At 28.8% G+C, this 16,650-nt stretch overlaps 1 protein-coding gene across 3 annotated transcripts; it reads right to left on the bottom strand.

The window, feature by feature from the left end:
- On the bottom strand, positions 1 to 16,260 carry LOC136090423 (uncharacterized). Of its 3 annotated transcripts, none has more exons than XR_010643414.1 (3): positions 16,103 to 16,260; positions 12,999 to 15,758; positions 1 to 1,255 (listed from the first exon to the last, which is right to left on the bottom strand). XR_010643414.1 is itself a non-coding variant. In XM_065817037.1 (2 exons), exon 2 carries the CDS (start codon positions 14,899 to 14,901, stop codon positions 13,333 to 13,335), a length of 1,569 nt encoding a protein of 522 aa, XP_065673109.1. In that variant the 5' UTR covers positions 14,902 to 15,758; positions 16,103 to 16,260; the 3' UTR covers positions 9,570 to 13,332. The 3 variants fall into 3 exon arrangements, 1 of the variants encoding a protein (XP_065673109.1); XR_010643415.1 differs by lacking the exon at positions 1 to 1,255 and adding an exon at positions 1,722 to 4,106; XM_065817037.1 differs by lacking the exon at positions 1 to 1,255 and having other exon boundaries at positions 9,570 to 15,758.
- Between the last annotated feature and the right edge of the window lie 390 nt (positions 16,261 to 16,650).

The following is a 16,650-nucleotide window of genomic DNA, read 5'->3' on the forward strand; positions in this document are numbered from 1 at the left end:
TTTTGTTTTTTTTTTGAAGATTTGATAAGACCTTTTGTCATCCAAGGACTTTTAAGGTTTTTGAGTTTAGTTAACTGTTCAAGCTTCGGAAACGCTTTTTCGTACAAGCTTCGTACGCTTTTTCGATTGTAAACTTTGTTTAAGTTATAACTATTGTAAACTTTGTTGAAGTTATAAAACTATTCGTTTTTCTGTCAATATTTATGTTGTGTTATCATTTACAGTTACTGCATCAGTTATACATTTTATTCTTCAAGAGTTTTAGAAAGATACTTTAGTACGTACATAATGTAGTTTGTGAAAAATAAAGTAGCAACAAAATTAAAAGAAAGTATTTGCTTTTGATTAGAAAGTCTTTTTGATCTTGCTATTTATCAAATGTTTTTTTAATGAATGAATTTCATAAAAGCTTTCAGATTCTGAACAAAGCGCTCTTACCGCTTGGTTTTGAATAGAGAGGTTGGTAGTTCAATGCCTGCGCTAGACATATTTACGACATCGGATAGGAAGAAAACGTGAACGTCCTTGGTGCGGTGCGTTTTGACCGTAAAGAATTTTTAGAGAACTTAAATAACTAGCAAAAAAAAAAGCTTTTAATCAATTTGAACAGTTTTAATGTTATCGCCACAAGCTGTCTACCAGTTTTTAACAAGTTTCTTAATCACAATACATTTGGCTACGTAAAACATATCTTAATTGGTATTTATCTTTGGATGTTTAGTAATTGATGTTAACAAGAAGACCTACATGTATTGTAACATAAAAGTGTAAGGTTAATATTAGTTATAGTAAAGTTTGCTCTATATAGTTTTGATTTACTTCAAAGCTTAAAAGGTATTTGATGCTGATGAAACATTGAAATCTTTTCGCTTCAAACAAAAATGATACATTTTAGTATTATTTTGGCAACATATCTGATAATATCAGGGTTTAACAATAAGTTTTATAAGCTAAATCTAGTTTACCAAAGCTATGTGATATCTATGGTTCAAGAGATACTCAAAGGAAGTGTTGAATTTCCCATCATTTTCAACATCAGCACAAATAGTTATAAATATAAATACAGGAAATATTATCAATAGATAATACATAAAAAAATGGCAATATAAAACACGGCAGTCAAATCTTTGGAAAATAAAACCAACAGGATTTGAAAGTGAATTAAAAGTAAATTATGTTATTTTTAAAACTTTTTTCATAAAAATATCTGATTCATCTTGAATGCCACATCTAGTAGGAGATTTTCTTGATAGACCTGGAAAAGAAGATGACAGAGAAAATAAAATTTCTTTTGTAGCATCATTCGATTATGTATATATATATATATATATATATATATATATATATATATATATATATATATATATATATATATATATATATATATATATATATATATATATATATATATATATATATATATGTGTATATATATATATATATATATATATATATATATATATATATATATATATATATATATATATATATATATATATATATGTATATATTTATATTAGGGTGGTCCAAAGTTATAAACTATTAAAATTCATTTCTCCACAAGGCTGCCTTTGTTCCTAATAATATTTGCAATATTGTAGCCAAATTTGAAGCAAATCTGAAAATATTTAGGGGTTGCTATAAATTTTGACTTTTCAAAAAATTTATGTTTTCACTATTATTTAATATCAAATTGAAAAATTAAAGAAACTAACAATTTAAATCAAGTAAATATGTATGCTTGCAAAGTATCTAATGAATATAGATCATCTGATCAATTTTCATTAAAGTATTTCAATATTTCGTAATTTTTAAACAAAAATGTAATATCAAGCAAGAATATTGTGAATATATTGAAAAATGTATGTTTATTAATCAAAAATTTTGTCATCTTTCGCCAACTTGGCTGCTTTGGATGAAGTAGGGTATAGCTGGCGGTGACGTTGAACAAAACTAAGTAGGAACTGATTTTGTTCTTCATCCTTTGTAATCGATTCTTTGTACTGTCGAATTAATGCAATTCCACGTTTCGCGCTGTCATTAACGTCTTTCATTCTTTGAACTCTCTCTGCCAACTTCTGATATGATTCATTGTCTTCCCAATATCTAGGATCTTTTAAAATGAAGTTTTTAGCCTCTTCTCTATCTGTACTGCTCAACAGTTCGAATAAACTATAGGTTCTCATAGTCACAAATGTCTCTAGTCTGTTGAAGTCGGTATTCTTGGAATCTGCTCTCTTCGGTGCTAGAGTTGTTTTGGGCACGTGGAGGTTAACTACCATGGCCCTCTTCACATCCAGATCAAACCGACTATCAAAAAATGCCAGACCTATAAGATGTTCTGAGAAGAACCAATGGTGTCGAGAAAATGCAGTAAAAGCTGCAACGGCGATTGTGCGGTTTAGATACTTTTGAAACTGTTTCAGTATTTGAGCATCATTAAACGGAGCATTTGCAGCCAGAGGAGCTTCGTGCCAAAAACGTTCATAAATTAATGCCACAAACAATGCAAGCTCTACTAGATCTTTCTTCTCTTGAACAGTCAGAGTAAGCTGATCTTGAAATAGTACCATTTTCAGAGCATAGATGGTCTTCGACATCCATCGAGCATGATGCATTGCTCCTGGAGCGCGAAATGTTATCTCAGCACCAACAAAGCCTCCCCAAAAAAGACCAGACATAACCAGTTCAAGATAATCCTGCCTAGGTTGCTTTTCATCGATGGCTTTGGTGTAGAATGCTACCATTTCCTTTCGAAGGACTTTCATATCTCCAATAAAGAGCTCATTTTTAGCTGGAAAGAATCTCGCATGCTGAATATATAGCTACTTCTTTTGAAACTGTTTGAACAAGCCAACATCAGGTCCCCCTGTTCCACTAAAGAGAGCTGTAAAGACATTGTTCAGAACAACCTCCAGAACATGGTGGCGGCAACCAATACTAACAAGCTCACGACCAACTGCTTCCTCGATTAGAAAACATGCTCCTTTGTAAATGCCTGTGTTGTGTCAAAGACTAAACCATGAGGTTTGTCTCGAACTTTCCAATCATCTAAGATCTTTAAGCAAGCTGCTGCTTGTTTCACTCCTGTTTCTCTTCCATATTTTGGTACCACTAGCAGTTTCTCCAAATCATTTCCAGCTACAATCACTGCAACGCGGTTCACTGTTTCTTTTAAACCAGTAATATCTGGAAGCAGTTTCCCATCCCAGGGTAGAAGCAACGAAAATTCAATGGAAAACTTGTCTTTGTCATTCTGAGTAATGTGTTTACGAGTAGACATTCGAGATCTCCTGATTGTACTTCTAGACAGGCTTAAGTCTGCAAGAGAATGTCCTAGTGCTTTAACCACTGAAGCAACAACAAACATAGCTTTGCGATCTGGAAGGCTAACTCTGTCCAAAGCTCCAGCAACTTCTGGGCTTGACACAATACTTTTCAGACGCTTTGGCTTTGGTGTAGAAGAAATAGATTGCAGAAGACAGAATCTCAAAACTCGGGTTATCATCGCTGTCTTGACTGTCTTCTGAGCTGCTGATGTTGGCTGAGACAGGACCACTGAAGTGTTGCTGTTTTGACAACCTTGCATCAAATGCTTGATCTCAAGCTCTCTTTCTGGCTTCCTTTGCCAGTAGGTTCATATCAACTCCGGCCATGCTGCAATTGGTAACATCTTCTCGCTGCGTTGTAAGAAATTGCCTATCTTCAGCAATGGTTATTGTCTCAATTGCGGTTTTAGTTGCCAAGTCAAAAAGCTCATAAAGTGTGTCCTTGAACATCTCTTCTTTAATTCTACAGCTTTCTAGGTCTGTAGCTCGATTCTTTTTTAGAAGCTGAGAGGAATTGTATAATTTCCGAAGTTTTCTTTCACCAGAATCAATTCTTTGTGCTGCGATTCTTGCCTTATTCTAAACAACAATCCTCTAATGAATTGTTTGATGAATGCTCTCCTTTATTGTGAGATGCTTCCAGATGATAAAAGAGGAGACAACGGAGGACATCTCCATTTGTTGCCAATCTTGATGATTAGAGCTGCTTAGATGCCTTTTCAATGAGCCATACCTCTGCAGAGCTTCTTGTAGTAACTGCAATAGGTGGTGATGAATCTGTTGATATAAGAATATTAAGTATAAGAAAATAAAAATATTTGTTACCGGAAATAAAAAAAATAATCATTATAAATTGTTTATTGAAATACTGCAGACATGTGCCTATTACAAATTGGGCACCAAATTTTAGACAACTAAAAAATATTAGATATATAAGTGAATTCATATAGCATCTGCTTTTCAGCAAGCATTAATTTATTTACCAGTGTTGAGATAGATGTTCAATTATGCAAAAATTACACAAAAATTTGTATAAATTCTTAAAAGTTGAGTATTGTCAAAAAAATAATGAAATCCTATCGACCTCTAGAACTGTTCAGATTGGTTCAATTTTTTGTATGGTTAATCTCTTAGCATAGTCGAACAAAATTAGGCTTGTGGAATGAGAATGGAGACATATTTTGAATTTTTACCACACAAATCTGGACCACCCATATATATATATATATATATATATATATATATATATATATATATATATATATATATATATATATATATATATATATATATATATATATATATATATATATATATATATATATATATATATATATATATATATATATATATATATATATATATATATATATATATATATATATATATATATATATATATATATATATATATATATATATATATATATATATATATATATATATATATATATATATATATATATATATATTAGGGGTATTCCAAAAAGTGAATTTTCAAATCTAAAAAACCATACCCCCTAAATTTGGGGCAAATATATAAAAAATGAGCCTCACAAAGTTTGAGCGCTGTCCGTTCACTTTTGACCCCCTCTCAAGCTAATAATTTAGGGGAAAATTGACCGAAAAGTGGTCGTTTTCGGGCGTCTTGAGGGAGGGGCAATTTTTTTTTTTTCAAATTTTTTTTTCTGCTATATATATATAGGCCTATATTTTTGTTTAAAAATATATGGTTTTTTCTTTACTTCTCAAAATTCTATGTTTGGTGATATTGAAAATCATGAAAATTGGTATTTTTTAAAATATATTTTCTGTTATGCCTAATGTTATATACATACATTTTCGTGTAAATTCTGATAGTTTAAAACTTTGAATTTTTCTAATAAATACACAAGTGAAACAAAACTTAGGTCAATAAAAAAGGAACTTTTTATTATAAAAGAGGCAAAACCAGCTATATCAGGTATAAACATTTTTATTAATATTGGAATTATAATGAGTCATTAGTTGCTAAAAAATTTATTTTATTTATAAAATATAAATTTTTCTATTTAGATATACAACTTCCAACAGGCTTGGATATATTTCAACATTTAATATATAACCAACAATGTCGATCTGTATCAATATCAAGTATTATTGCTTGTCCCCCTAAAAAAAAATTTTCTAGATGTTCGGAGAGTTGTTGTGAATGTATTTTGTCTAAAATCAAGAGACCCTGGATTAAAGGTGGATTTGATGTGTTAACTGATTTAAGTTTAGTTAAAAAACTTTTTAAATTGCATAAGTCCTATTCCAACTTGAAAAAAAAGAGGAAATAGTGGTGATTTGGCTAAACAAAACGAGTTTGAGATTGAAATAAAAAAACTTTTTTGGGCTGGTAAATCTAATTTCAAAGACACAATCAGTAAAGATAAAAAAAGATCATTAAAAGACAAGATTGAAAATCTAAAATTTCTTGAAGATCAGGAAAATGAAAGAAAGTTTGTTATTGGTTCAGAGGACATTAAATATAGAAAAAAGGTATTCAATACTTTTAATGAATTACTTTAGTTCTATCTCAAGCTCTGTTAATTCTTTTTTTCACTAATTTTAAAATTAAAAACTAAAACTACATTTTTTCTGTTAATTAGGCAAAAGAAAGCATCAGGAAGAAAAATTGTTTACAGCCTAAGATTTTGAGAGATGATGTACCCAACGTTGAACTTATAGACACAATTCAAAGCGATGATTCTTCAATTGAATCTGATTTCGAGCCAGGTGATTGATATCATATAGAAGTCTCTGAAAACCCAGACACAGTAATTGCAAAAATTCCAAATGATGTTTTTGCTGGTAATGTTTCACTTACTGCTACAGCCTGTGATATATCACCAAATGTTTTACAGAAGGTAACAAATGCAATTCTATATCAATCAGGTGTTGATCTTAAAGCAGTTAAAAGCAGTTAGTCTACCGCATATAGAAAAATGAAAAAAGAAAATGAAAACATGGCAAAAATTTCAAAAAAAGATGTTAAAGCAGCCATAGACGCATCTCCATATCCATGTATAATTCATTTTGATGGGAAGACCTTGTTTGAGCTAAACAAAGGAAAAATGTTAAAGAGGGATAGAATGGCTGTTTTAGTTAACATTAATGGACAGACTTACCTACTTGGAGTACCTCCACTAGCATCATCCACTGGTGAAGATCAGTTCTTAGGTGTAATGAACTTAATTAAGGAGTATCAACTTATGTCAAAAACTAGAGGAATATGCTTTGATACAACATCACCCAACACCGGGACGAGTAAAGGATCAGTTTCCAGAATATCTCAAGAACTGGATAAGTATCTCCTCCAAATAGCATGTAGGCATCATGTGACTGAATTAAGAATGCTTCACTTTTGGAAATTAGTGACCAATGAAGAAACTAGTGGACCTGATAATCCTCTTTTCAAAAAGCTTAAAAATATTTTTGAAGAACCTAATTTTAACTATAATTCAGTTTCACTGTTAGGGTTTGATTGGAATAAGGTTAAAAGCAGTTTTTTAGAAAAGGCAGCTATGAAGTCATTAACATTTTGCAAAGCATACGTTAGTAAACCAGGTATTACAAGAGATGATAGAAGTGAGCTTGCAGAATTAGTTGTCACGTACTTATCCCCTATAACATATAAAGTAAGAAAAACTGGTGCTATTCATCATGCAAGATTTTTAGGAAAAGCAATTTATTATCTAAAGCTTCGGCTTTTATCCAATCAACTTACGTTTGTTCAGGAAAATGATAAACTGAAAATTGAAATTAAGCTTATTACAGAATTTATTGTTTGCTTTTATGCAAAATGGTATCTACAATCTGAGGATGTCATCAAAGCTCCTTTTCTTAACATTACAGCCATACATCAAACGCATCTGTATAAGAAGGTATGATCAAACCCAATAGCTGTCGATGCTGTATTAGAGTCTCAGTATAAACACTGTTGGTATTTGGATTCAACAATGATACCTTTAGCTTTGCTAGATGATGAGTTAGCATCAGAGGAGAAGGCAAAAATTGCATCAGCAATTCTGTCATTTGATATGCCTAGCTCTGACTATTATAAGCCTGAGAATAAAGTAAAGCAAGATATCAAGGAAATTTATAAAATAAATACAAAAATTGGGAAAAAACCACCATCCTTGTCTGCCTTGGTTGATGTCTTTTCTAACCTGATTTTTGACATAATTGAGTTTGATAAGCAACGAGTTCAAGACTGGCTCTAACTTTCACCAAATTTTTGGCATACTCAGTCATGCTTCAAAAGTTTTCAAAAATATGCTGAAACTTTGATTTTTGTAAATGACCATTCAGAACGGTCAATAGGTATGATGGGGCAGTATATTCATAGATATTCTGATGAAACTGAAAAGCAAAACTGTGGACAAAGTTCGATCTGTATTCAGATCACAAGAACAAAAATCCGGTACAATTTCAAAGATTAAGTTTAATGATGGACTTGGTGTGATGCGAAAAAAGATATAGAGTTAAGCTTGATTATTATTAGATTTGTAAATTTTTTTTCTGTTATAAAACTTGAATATAAATTTATAATCTTATTTATTCTTGCTGATTTTGATTTTTCAATATAGATAAATAGTGTTTTTTTCAATATAGATAAACAACATTGCTGAGGTCACAACCAACAACTGTTCATTCTTTCTGGCAAAATGAAGTTGGTTGCTCCCTCTGGTATGTTTTGGGAATAGTTAGAGAGGCCTTGTGTGTATATGTTAATACACACAAGGTTTATAAATAAATAAATAAATATATATATATATATAAATCTAAATTTTCATGATTTTCAATACCACCAAACATAGATTTTTGAGAAGTAGGAAAAAAACCATATATTTTTAAACAAAAATATAGGCCTATATACATATAGCAGAAAAAAAAAGTTAGAAAAAAATAAAAATTACCCCTCCATCAAGGCGCCCGAAAATTACCACTTTCCGGTCAATTTTCCCCTAAATTTTTAACTTGAGGGGAGGAAAAAAGTGATCGGACAGCGCTCAAACTTTGCGAGGCTCATTTTTTATACATTTGCTCCAAATTTAGGGGGTATGGTTTTTTAGATTTGAAAATTCACTTTTTTTGAATACCCCTAATATATATATATATATATATATATATATATATATATATATATATATATATATATATATATATATATATATACATGTATATATATATACATATGTATATATATATATATTCATGGTCGTAATACAATACAAACCATGGTTTGTATTAGATTTAAACCAATTCTTTCTATTACCAAATTTAGTTCTTTTTAATTTTGGTAACGCAGATCTTTTTATAGCATCAAGAACAACAAAATAAATGTTAGAAGTTTATCAGTTAAAACCTATTTTAAAAGCATAAATGTTCATAAGTTTATATTATTAACTTATGAACACTTATGCTTTTAAAATAGGTTAAGTTTATTAGTAAATTTATAACAACATTCATAAATAAGAAAAAAACAACGTATATAAAAATTAAATCTCTGAAGAGTGTTTAAAATTATCGTTTATTGCAAAAAATAAAAGGAAACTGCGAATTACTATATTAAAAAAAACTCATTAGCTTTCCTAAATATTAGTTTTTATGGCCGCCCATGGTCGTCTGTTTATTTTTAAAAGGAGAGTAAAAATTTACGGTAAATAAGCAGTTGCGATTTTAAACACGATTTTTTCACTTTAAACACGGTATTTAGTTAAAAATATACATTTTTTAAACTTGAAAATATGATTTACGACCCTAAAATCTCATGTGAACCCAATTTTTTTTTTGTTAAGCTTTATTTAAACTTCTTTTAAATAGCACTATTTTAGTTGTTTTGTTTTTTGGTAACCGTTTGTTTTTATCTGTTTTTGCAAATTCTTTAGTACCTATTTAATTGTCCAAAAAAAAACCAGCAAAAAAAAAAAAGAGGCATTTTTTTATTATAAAAAAAAAGGAAAAATCCTATTAAAACTATGTATACGAGCATACAACAGACAAAAAAAAAACAGCAAAAATTTATTTGTTTATGTCAACGAAAACATAAAGTCATGGCAAACATACAATCTATAAAACGTTCAAACGGACTATTTACAATTACGAATTGACCATTCAGTTAAAAAACAAGATGGGTTTGTATCAGAGGCTACTATGGAACCTTACTAACTATTATAGTGTTCCACACAACCAAGTTGCGTTGTACTTATCATTATTAACTAACAAAAACCATTTCCCCATATATTAAAAACTTAGTTATACAATAATTTAAAAAGACTTTATAACAATTTTTTTCTCTACAACAGGTTAGCATTTTGTTGTGTCAATAGTATTGTTAAATTGTAGACTTAATTTTGGTCTAACGTAATATTTTAGCTAACGTAGTATTAGCATATAAGTACCAACTTATTCGTCAGCATTGGCATTGTGCATGTTTTACCAGGTTGGCTTTAAAACTTTAACTAGGAAATGCAGTTTATGATCAAAAAGCATTGAAATGTTTTTGTTATCAATTGAAAAGATTGAAACAGTTATTCGCTTAAAGGTCAAACTGGCTAGAAAACATACTTGAATTTTTAAGTCAAAAAGTAATTAAATGGTATAGTTAATTTATTTAAATGATGTACTTTTGTTGGCAGGCAAACGTTTTAAGTTCAATGAATAAAACTTTGGAATGAGTTTACTTGTGATGCAGTTATCGATAACAACATAAAACAATACATTTACAAATAACAAAATAAACCTAAGTGCAGAAATAACTTTTTCTCTTTGTTTTTCCAACTAATGTAAAAAGAGGTGGCCGTTACAGGTTAAATAAAGTACAGGTTGCTTAGGATAGATCCCAAGCAACCTGTATTATTTTAACCTGTAAATATTATTATTAACAACTTGCTGTTGATCTTGCATTGTATTTTTGTACAGTTGTCGTTCTTCATTAAGTTTGTTTTTAAGATCAGCAACTTTGTTTATCAAACCTTCAACTTCAACTAAAAGTGTGTCGTTAAATATTTTATTCTCCGATATCATTACAGTTCTCCATGAAGTATAACTAACTAATAAAACAAAAAAACCTGATAGAAGCACAATATACATTATTTTCCATTTTATTTTCATTTTTCTAAATTCCAGAATCAAAATCAAATTCAAATTAAGAATTACTTTTAATTAAAGTTGTACTACAACATTGACTATCGCATATATATTTAAACAAAAAAAAAAAATCTGAAACATTATCTCACATTGCTTAAGACTAACTTAGCAATTGTTTTTTAAAAGCAGTAGCTCAATGCATTTATTGAACTATTGAAAAGATAATAAATTATTGGATGAGTCATGATATTAAAACTACTTACATATATAAGATTATATTTTTGTAAGATTAAAAATTAAAATTTTAAAAAAGACTGAGAGAAACAATAAAAAAATATAATATAAGGATATTTATTTTGGAGTTTTTTCTGCAAAATTTGAATAAAGCAACATACGCTGTAAAAGTCAACTCTTTATGGTGCTTGTTTATTTGCTTTGGAATACTAATTAAAATCTTCGGTAAAACCCCTTTAAATAAGTACATGACTAAACAATCTAAATATATAAAAAAAAAAGCTGAAATAAAATTGTCAATTTAACGATAATGTAAATAATAAATATAAACCTCCGCATAAGAAGAGTTTTTTGAAGTTTTATGTCTTTAGATATACAAGTTTAAAAAATGCCTAAAAAATTCCCAATTACCTTATATTAAGGAGTTTAGGCAATATTTATAGCAAATGTAAATATTTTTTATATTAAATGCATTATATTCCTTAATATATTTCTTTTTCAAAATGGTTTCAACCACCTCTGTAGCTTATTTAGTTCCAAAGATATACGTGTTTTAATATTTTCAATTCATAGACTTTTTATGAAATATTTTCTTAAAAAATCTCGTTCAATTTTTGGCACCGAAAAAAAAAACTTTTTTATCTTTTTTTTTTTTTGCGTAAAAAGTTGCGTAAACTAACTTATAATAAAATTTTATTAGAAAATAAATTGTAAATCTAAATTATTTGAACAATTCATAAGTAGAATTTTTTGGGGGGTTAACGCAGACGTACCATGAAGTAGTCAAATAACTGTATAATATGTTTTAAACCTTTTTGACACAAAATAAATTTTCAAATGTTTTAATTTATAATACGTTGAGCGTAACAAAACTTTGATGATAAATATTAACTTAAATTAATTTTCTTTTTCTTTAATAAATTATCAATTGAACAACGTGGACCCAAATAAAAAACGCCGAAAACGTCAAAATACGTACAAAATAAAAATAAATCTAAAATTTATTTTTACACAAACAAAAAAAGAAATTAGTCAAAGACTTGTTAATAATTTCAGTATTGTTATAGATTCAAAAAAAGATTTAACCACTTATAGTCTACTGATTCGACTAATTTATTGTTTTCAGCACTTATCATAATATAAAAAATGTTATATTTTTTAATGGGGTTAGGGTTTTTAACTTTTTAAAAATTTTGAAAACAATGAATGAAAAACTCGTTGAATTGTTCTATTTCGTTGTGTTTGGCTTTATTTGATTGTGTACTCTCGAGTCCTTAACTCAAGGGGGGGGGGGGCATTTATTATTTTTGGGAAACTTTGCCACCCACACTAAGCTTATTAAGACCCCCTCCCGTTTATTAATTTTTACTTGTTTTAACAAAAAAATTATATCTAAAAACTAAAAAAAAATCAGTGAAAATCAGCTTTAAAAATCAAAAAATACATACTAGTTACTGATAAGTAATAAAACTTTCAGTGTAAATTCTGACCCTCCCCTCCCCCGGTTCATTAAATCTTGACTAAACCCCCCATCCACTTTTATTACCCCCCTCTTGTATTAAGAAATTGAGATTGCATAGATTAACAGACACATGGAAATACTTATACGGATTATCTTATCTATCTATTTGTCTTAAACTTTTTAATAGATGTTTTGTCTTTGAAATAAATTATCGCACTATTAATGTACCCAAATTTGACTATATCTTGCAAATTATTTGAACTCAGAAAAAATATTTTAATTATCGAATTTCAATTCAAACTTCAGAGTAGGCTGTGTGTGTATTGTTAACAAACAATTTTATACATAATTTGCCTTGGCTATTCCGTTCATAAATTAGACAAAATTGTCTAACTTACTTAACGAAGAGCACCAACGAGAAGGTAAGCCATAGGACTTTGCACTCCATCCGTGAGCTGTCATGTTGCTTAAGGTTAGCCTTCCATTTCTGGATTCTTTCCTTTACTTGATAGGCAGTTCATGTAAAAGTAATAGTAAATTAGCCTAAGGTTAGCCCTCCATTTCTGGATTCTTTCCTTTACTTGATAGGCAGTTAATGTAAAAGTAATAGTATTTTTGCATAAACTTTTTTTTTTTTTTTTTTTAATAGTAAAAATGTGCAGTTAAGCTGCAAATAAACAACAACAAATAAACAAAATTGGTACAGATAAACATATCAGATATGATTCATACTATTTGTAAAGATAAAAACCACTGAACTCAAATGCAGTAAAAACAAACTATTGGAACATAACAATAAAAGAAATAAGATTAATATATACTGTAACATAATTCTAAATTTACATTAAATAAAATTACCTCGCAACCCTAGCTACAAAGAATAAGATCACCTTTTTCAAAATCAATCAATAAAGGAAATGACCATACTTCATCAGGTTCGTTATCATACTTAACAAGGTATGTAGTTCTTCTACCGTTTAATTGATCAATTTGAACCACTAGCGCACGTTCCCAAAATACTTTAAGAGCATCTTCTTCTCTAACACGATGTTGTATAGAAAAACCTACAAAATCAGATGGATTGTTAATAAATTTTGATAAAGAGTGCTTTTTTTGTTGCTCTATTAGTTTGTTTAGTCTTGCATCCTGAATTTTTTCCATTAATTCTTTTTTTTTGTTTTCAACAGCTGCATCACGAGTTTTTTATTGTACGAGGCTTTAAATTATTACTTATATTATTACTTAAAGATTGTTTGTTTGGTGTTAAATTTGCTTGAATAACAATAAGAAGATTTTGATATAATTCCTCTGAAGACAAGTTTATTCTTTTGCTTCCTTCTACTTTTGTTTTACAAAAATGTTTTTTGTCACATTCAACACATAAGATTATGCGATAAAAATTAAGTTGAGCAAGGAGTACTTTTGATTTCAATGGCTTTTCTATATTAGAAACTGTTTTCTCTGCTTCCTCTAATGATACCCATGCCCTTACATTTAAATTTATCAAATCATTACAAGCTGCAACCTTTTTATGTTGTAGTTTAATTTCTTCTCGATTTTTTTCTTCTTGCTTTGCTAGAAGATGCACAGCTTTATCTTTTTTAAGAGCTTCTTTTCTTTCATCATATTTGCTTTTCATTAATGTTACTTTAGTTCTTGAATATTCAAGCAATTGTTTTCTTTCTTCATCTGATTTACTATTAAGCCATTCTAATGTTTGGTTCTGAGACCACATTGTCAAAGCCTGGATAGTTTGAACATTTGCATTGGGTTTTGTGCGAACCATTAAATCCAAAATGGCAAAGTCGCTTTCTGATGCTTTATTAGTGACAGGGACATTAGAAGCAGCTTCAGAAACAGAATTAGATGGATTCCAATATTTACCACCTGGTAATTGATCAGCACACTGACGTTCCAAAATAACAAGAATTGAGTGGAAAATAATTTCAAGTGATTGAACAGTTAAAGAATCAAACTCATCATTTTGAGTGCATTCAAACAGCTTGGTGTAAACCACATCTTGATGAAGAAGATTGGTATCCTCAAAAATTTTTCCATTAGCAAACAATAAAGAAGATGCATCGATATAAAGAGATGAAAGTCTAACTTTCAAGCGAAGTAGGTAGGGGTTTAAAAATAATATACTATCAAGTGATTCAATAATTCTCCACATTGGACCAGTAAGTAGTTTGTCAATAATACCTAATGCACGGACTTCAGCAATGAATACAAGATTTGTGATATCTTCCTTAATTGCTTTTAATAAATTATTAGGGTTAGACCAAGCATTAAGAAATTCTGTTATAGAATCCTTATGATAGTATAGGGCAGCTGCATTGTAATACAAAATATTAAATCGATTTCCAATAAATGGAACAAAATAAGATTTATCGTTACGAGAGGAAAGAAAAGAATTAAACCATGATGCAACACCAGCTTCCTCACTACCCCATGAATGAAATGCCTTACATGTAGTACGAACTAACCGTACAGCACCACATTCTTTACCACTAAAAGCAAAAACAGTTTCAAAATCATTTTGAAGCAGAATTTTTTCAAAAGAATTTAAAACTTTATCAGTTTCAGAAGCAAAATTAGCAAGCAAATGAAGTTTACAGAAAAAATTACATATGTCCTTCATATTGTCTTTGACGTTTGAGGAAAGAAAATCCCAGTTACTAATTGCAATAGGCAAAAATTTTTCCCTTAATGTTTTTAACTGCGAGTTAAAAAGAAGATTAACCGAAGAAAGATCAGACATTGTTGATTTTATTGATGTTATTAGTTTAGCAAAATTAATTTCTTTTTCGGTAGCTGAGTTGCTAACAATGTCACAAATGTCATCTACTATATTAGTAAAGTTTTGCAAAACAGTTGCTGCATCTTTGCCAACCACTTCTGACAGACCAAAAGATAAAGTTTTCCCACTACTTGTAGTAATTTAAAAGTTTTGATAATGGTTATGGTATTTCTGAGTACCATCACCATGCAAACAATTGCCTATATTAGAGTTTTTATTTATCAAATTATTTTCAAGCATTGCTTCCGCAACTTGAAATTGACCTAAAATTGAAGCTTCCTGCATTAACCTACATTTTACAGCGGCTGATGGCAGTCTAGATATGTTCTTTTTGGCTAGTTTGTTTAAAACTACTTTTATGACTTCGTTGACACTATTCATACTCACGTTCATTGAAAGAAGTTTCATTATTGTTTCTCAAATGTCATCACTGTATCTGCCATCTTCAAATGTTATTACTTCGTCATGTTCCAGCAAAGAAACCAATTTTTGAAGTTCTAGATCTTTTTTAAGCATTTTGTTTTCGCTTATCAGTATTGTTTCTTTAAGAATTTCGGATGCATTCACTGTATTATCAGAAAAATTTGCCACAGGTGGAAAAAAGGCTTTACCTAATAACAATGCTAATATTTTTATTTTTTGTTGTTTCTTTAATTTTCTGATGGTGTCAACTAATCTATTTATCTTTTTGGCTAAAGCTTTCTTGCAGCAGAACAGTTCAACTTTAAAATCCACACAATATCTACAATATATTGCATCATAAGATGTATCTTTTAAAGCCAAATACCAATCATAAATACTTTCATATATCATTTTATCTAAATAAATAAAGATTTTCAAGTCATCAATTCGAAAAAATATATAAACATATAAATATATTATTTTAAGTCTTTTACTTATTATATATATATATATATATATATATATATATATATATATATATATATATATATATATATATATATATATATATATATATATATATATATATATTATATATATATATATGTGTACATATATATATATATATATATATATATATATATATATATATATATATATATATATATATATATATATATATATATATACATATATATATAAACTTAAAAACTAAGTAAATTGTATAAAAAGAAAATTGTAAGTTACAAATAAGACTTACTGATAAACTGCTGTGATTCAATTACCAAATAGTTAGCAAAAACCACATTAACAACACAAAACAAACTCACTTTAGAATACCTTTAGTAAAAATTTATAATAAAATCTCAGCTATATAAAATATTGAATTCAACGTGTGCAAAAATCTCTAGTCAAGTAAAAGAAGAAACGGCATATTTACCAAAAATATCTAAAGACGGGGGAAATTATAATAATCTTTACTTAGAAAACAAAAAACCCACCCTATAAGACTACAAAAAAAAAAAAAAAAAAACTTATTCACTTAATAAATAAATAATTGTAGAATTTGTTTTTACGTGGGGACGAAAGAATTATTTTAACTTACTTGTATTTTAACAAAACTGAAAGATTTAAGACTAAATAACTTTATCAATTCTAAACCAAAACGTCGTCCCCAAACAAATTATTGTAGTACAACCTTTTCTAAAAAAAATAACATCTACATGTACGTATATACTATTTATTTTCATGGGTGGGTTTTTATTCTTCAACACCTACATAAAATCATTTCTGGCGTTTTTTGGACGA

Source organism: Hydra vulgaris, chromosome 14, assembly GCF_038396675.1.
Source record: "Hydra vulgaris chromosome 14, alternate assembly HydraT2T_AEP".
Classification (NCBI taxonomy): domain Eukaryota; kingdom Metazoa; phylum Cnidaria; class Hydrozoa; order Anthoathecata; family Hydridae; genus Hydra; species Hydra vulgaris.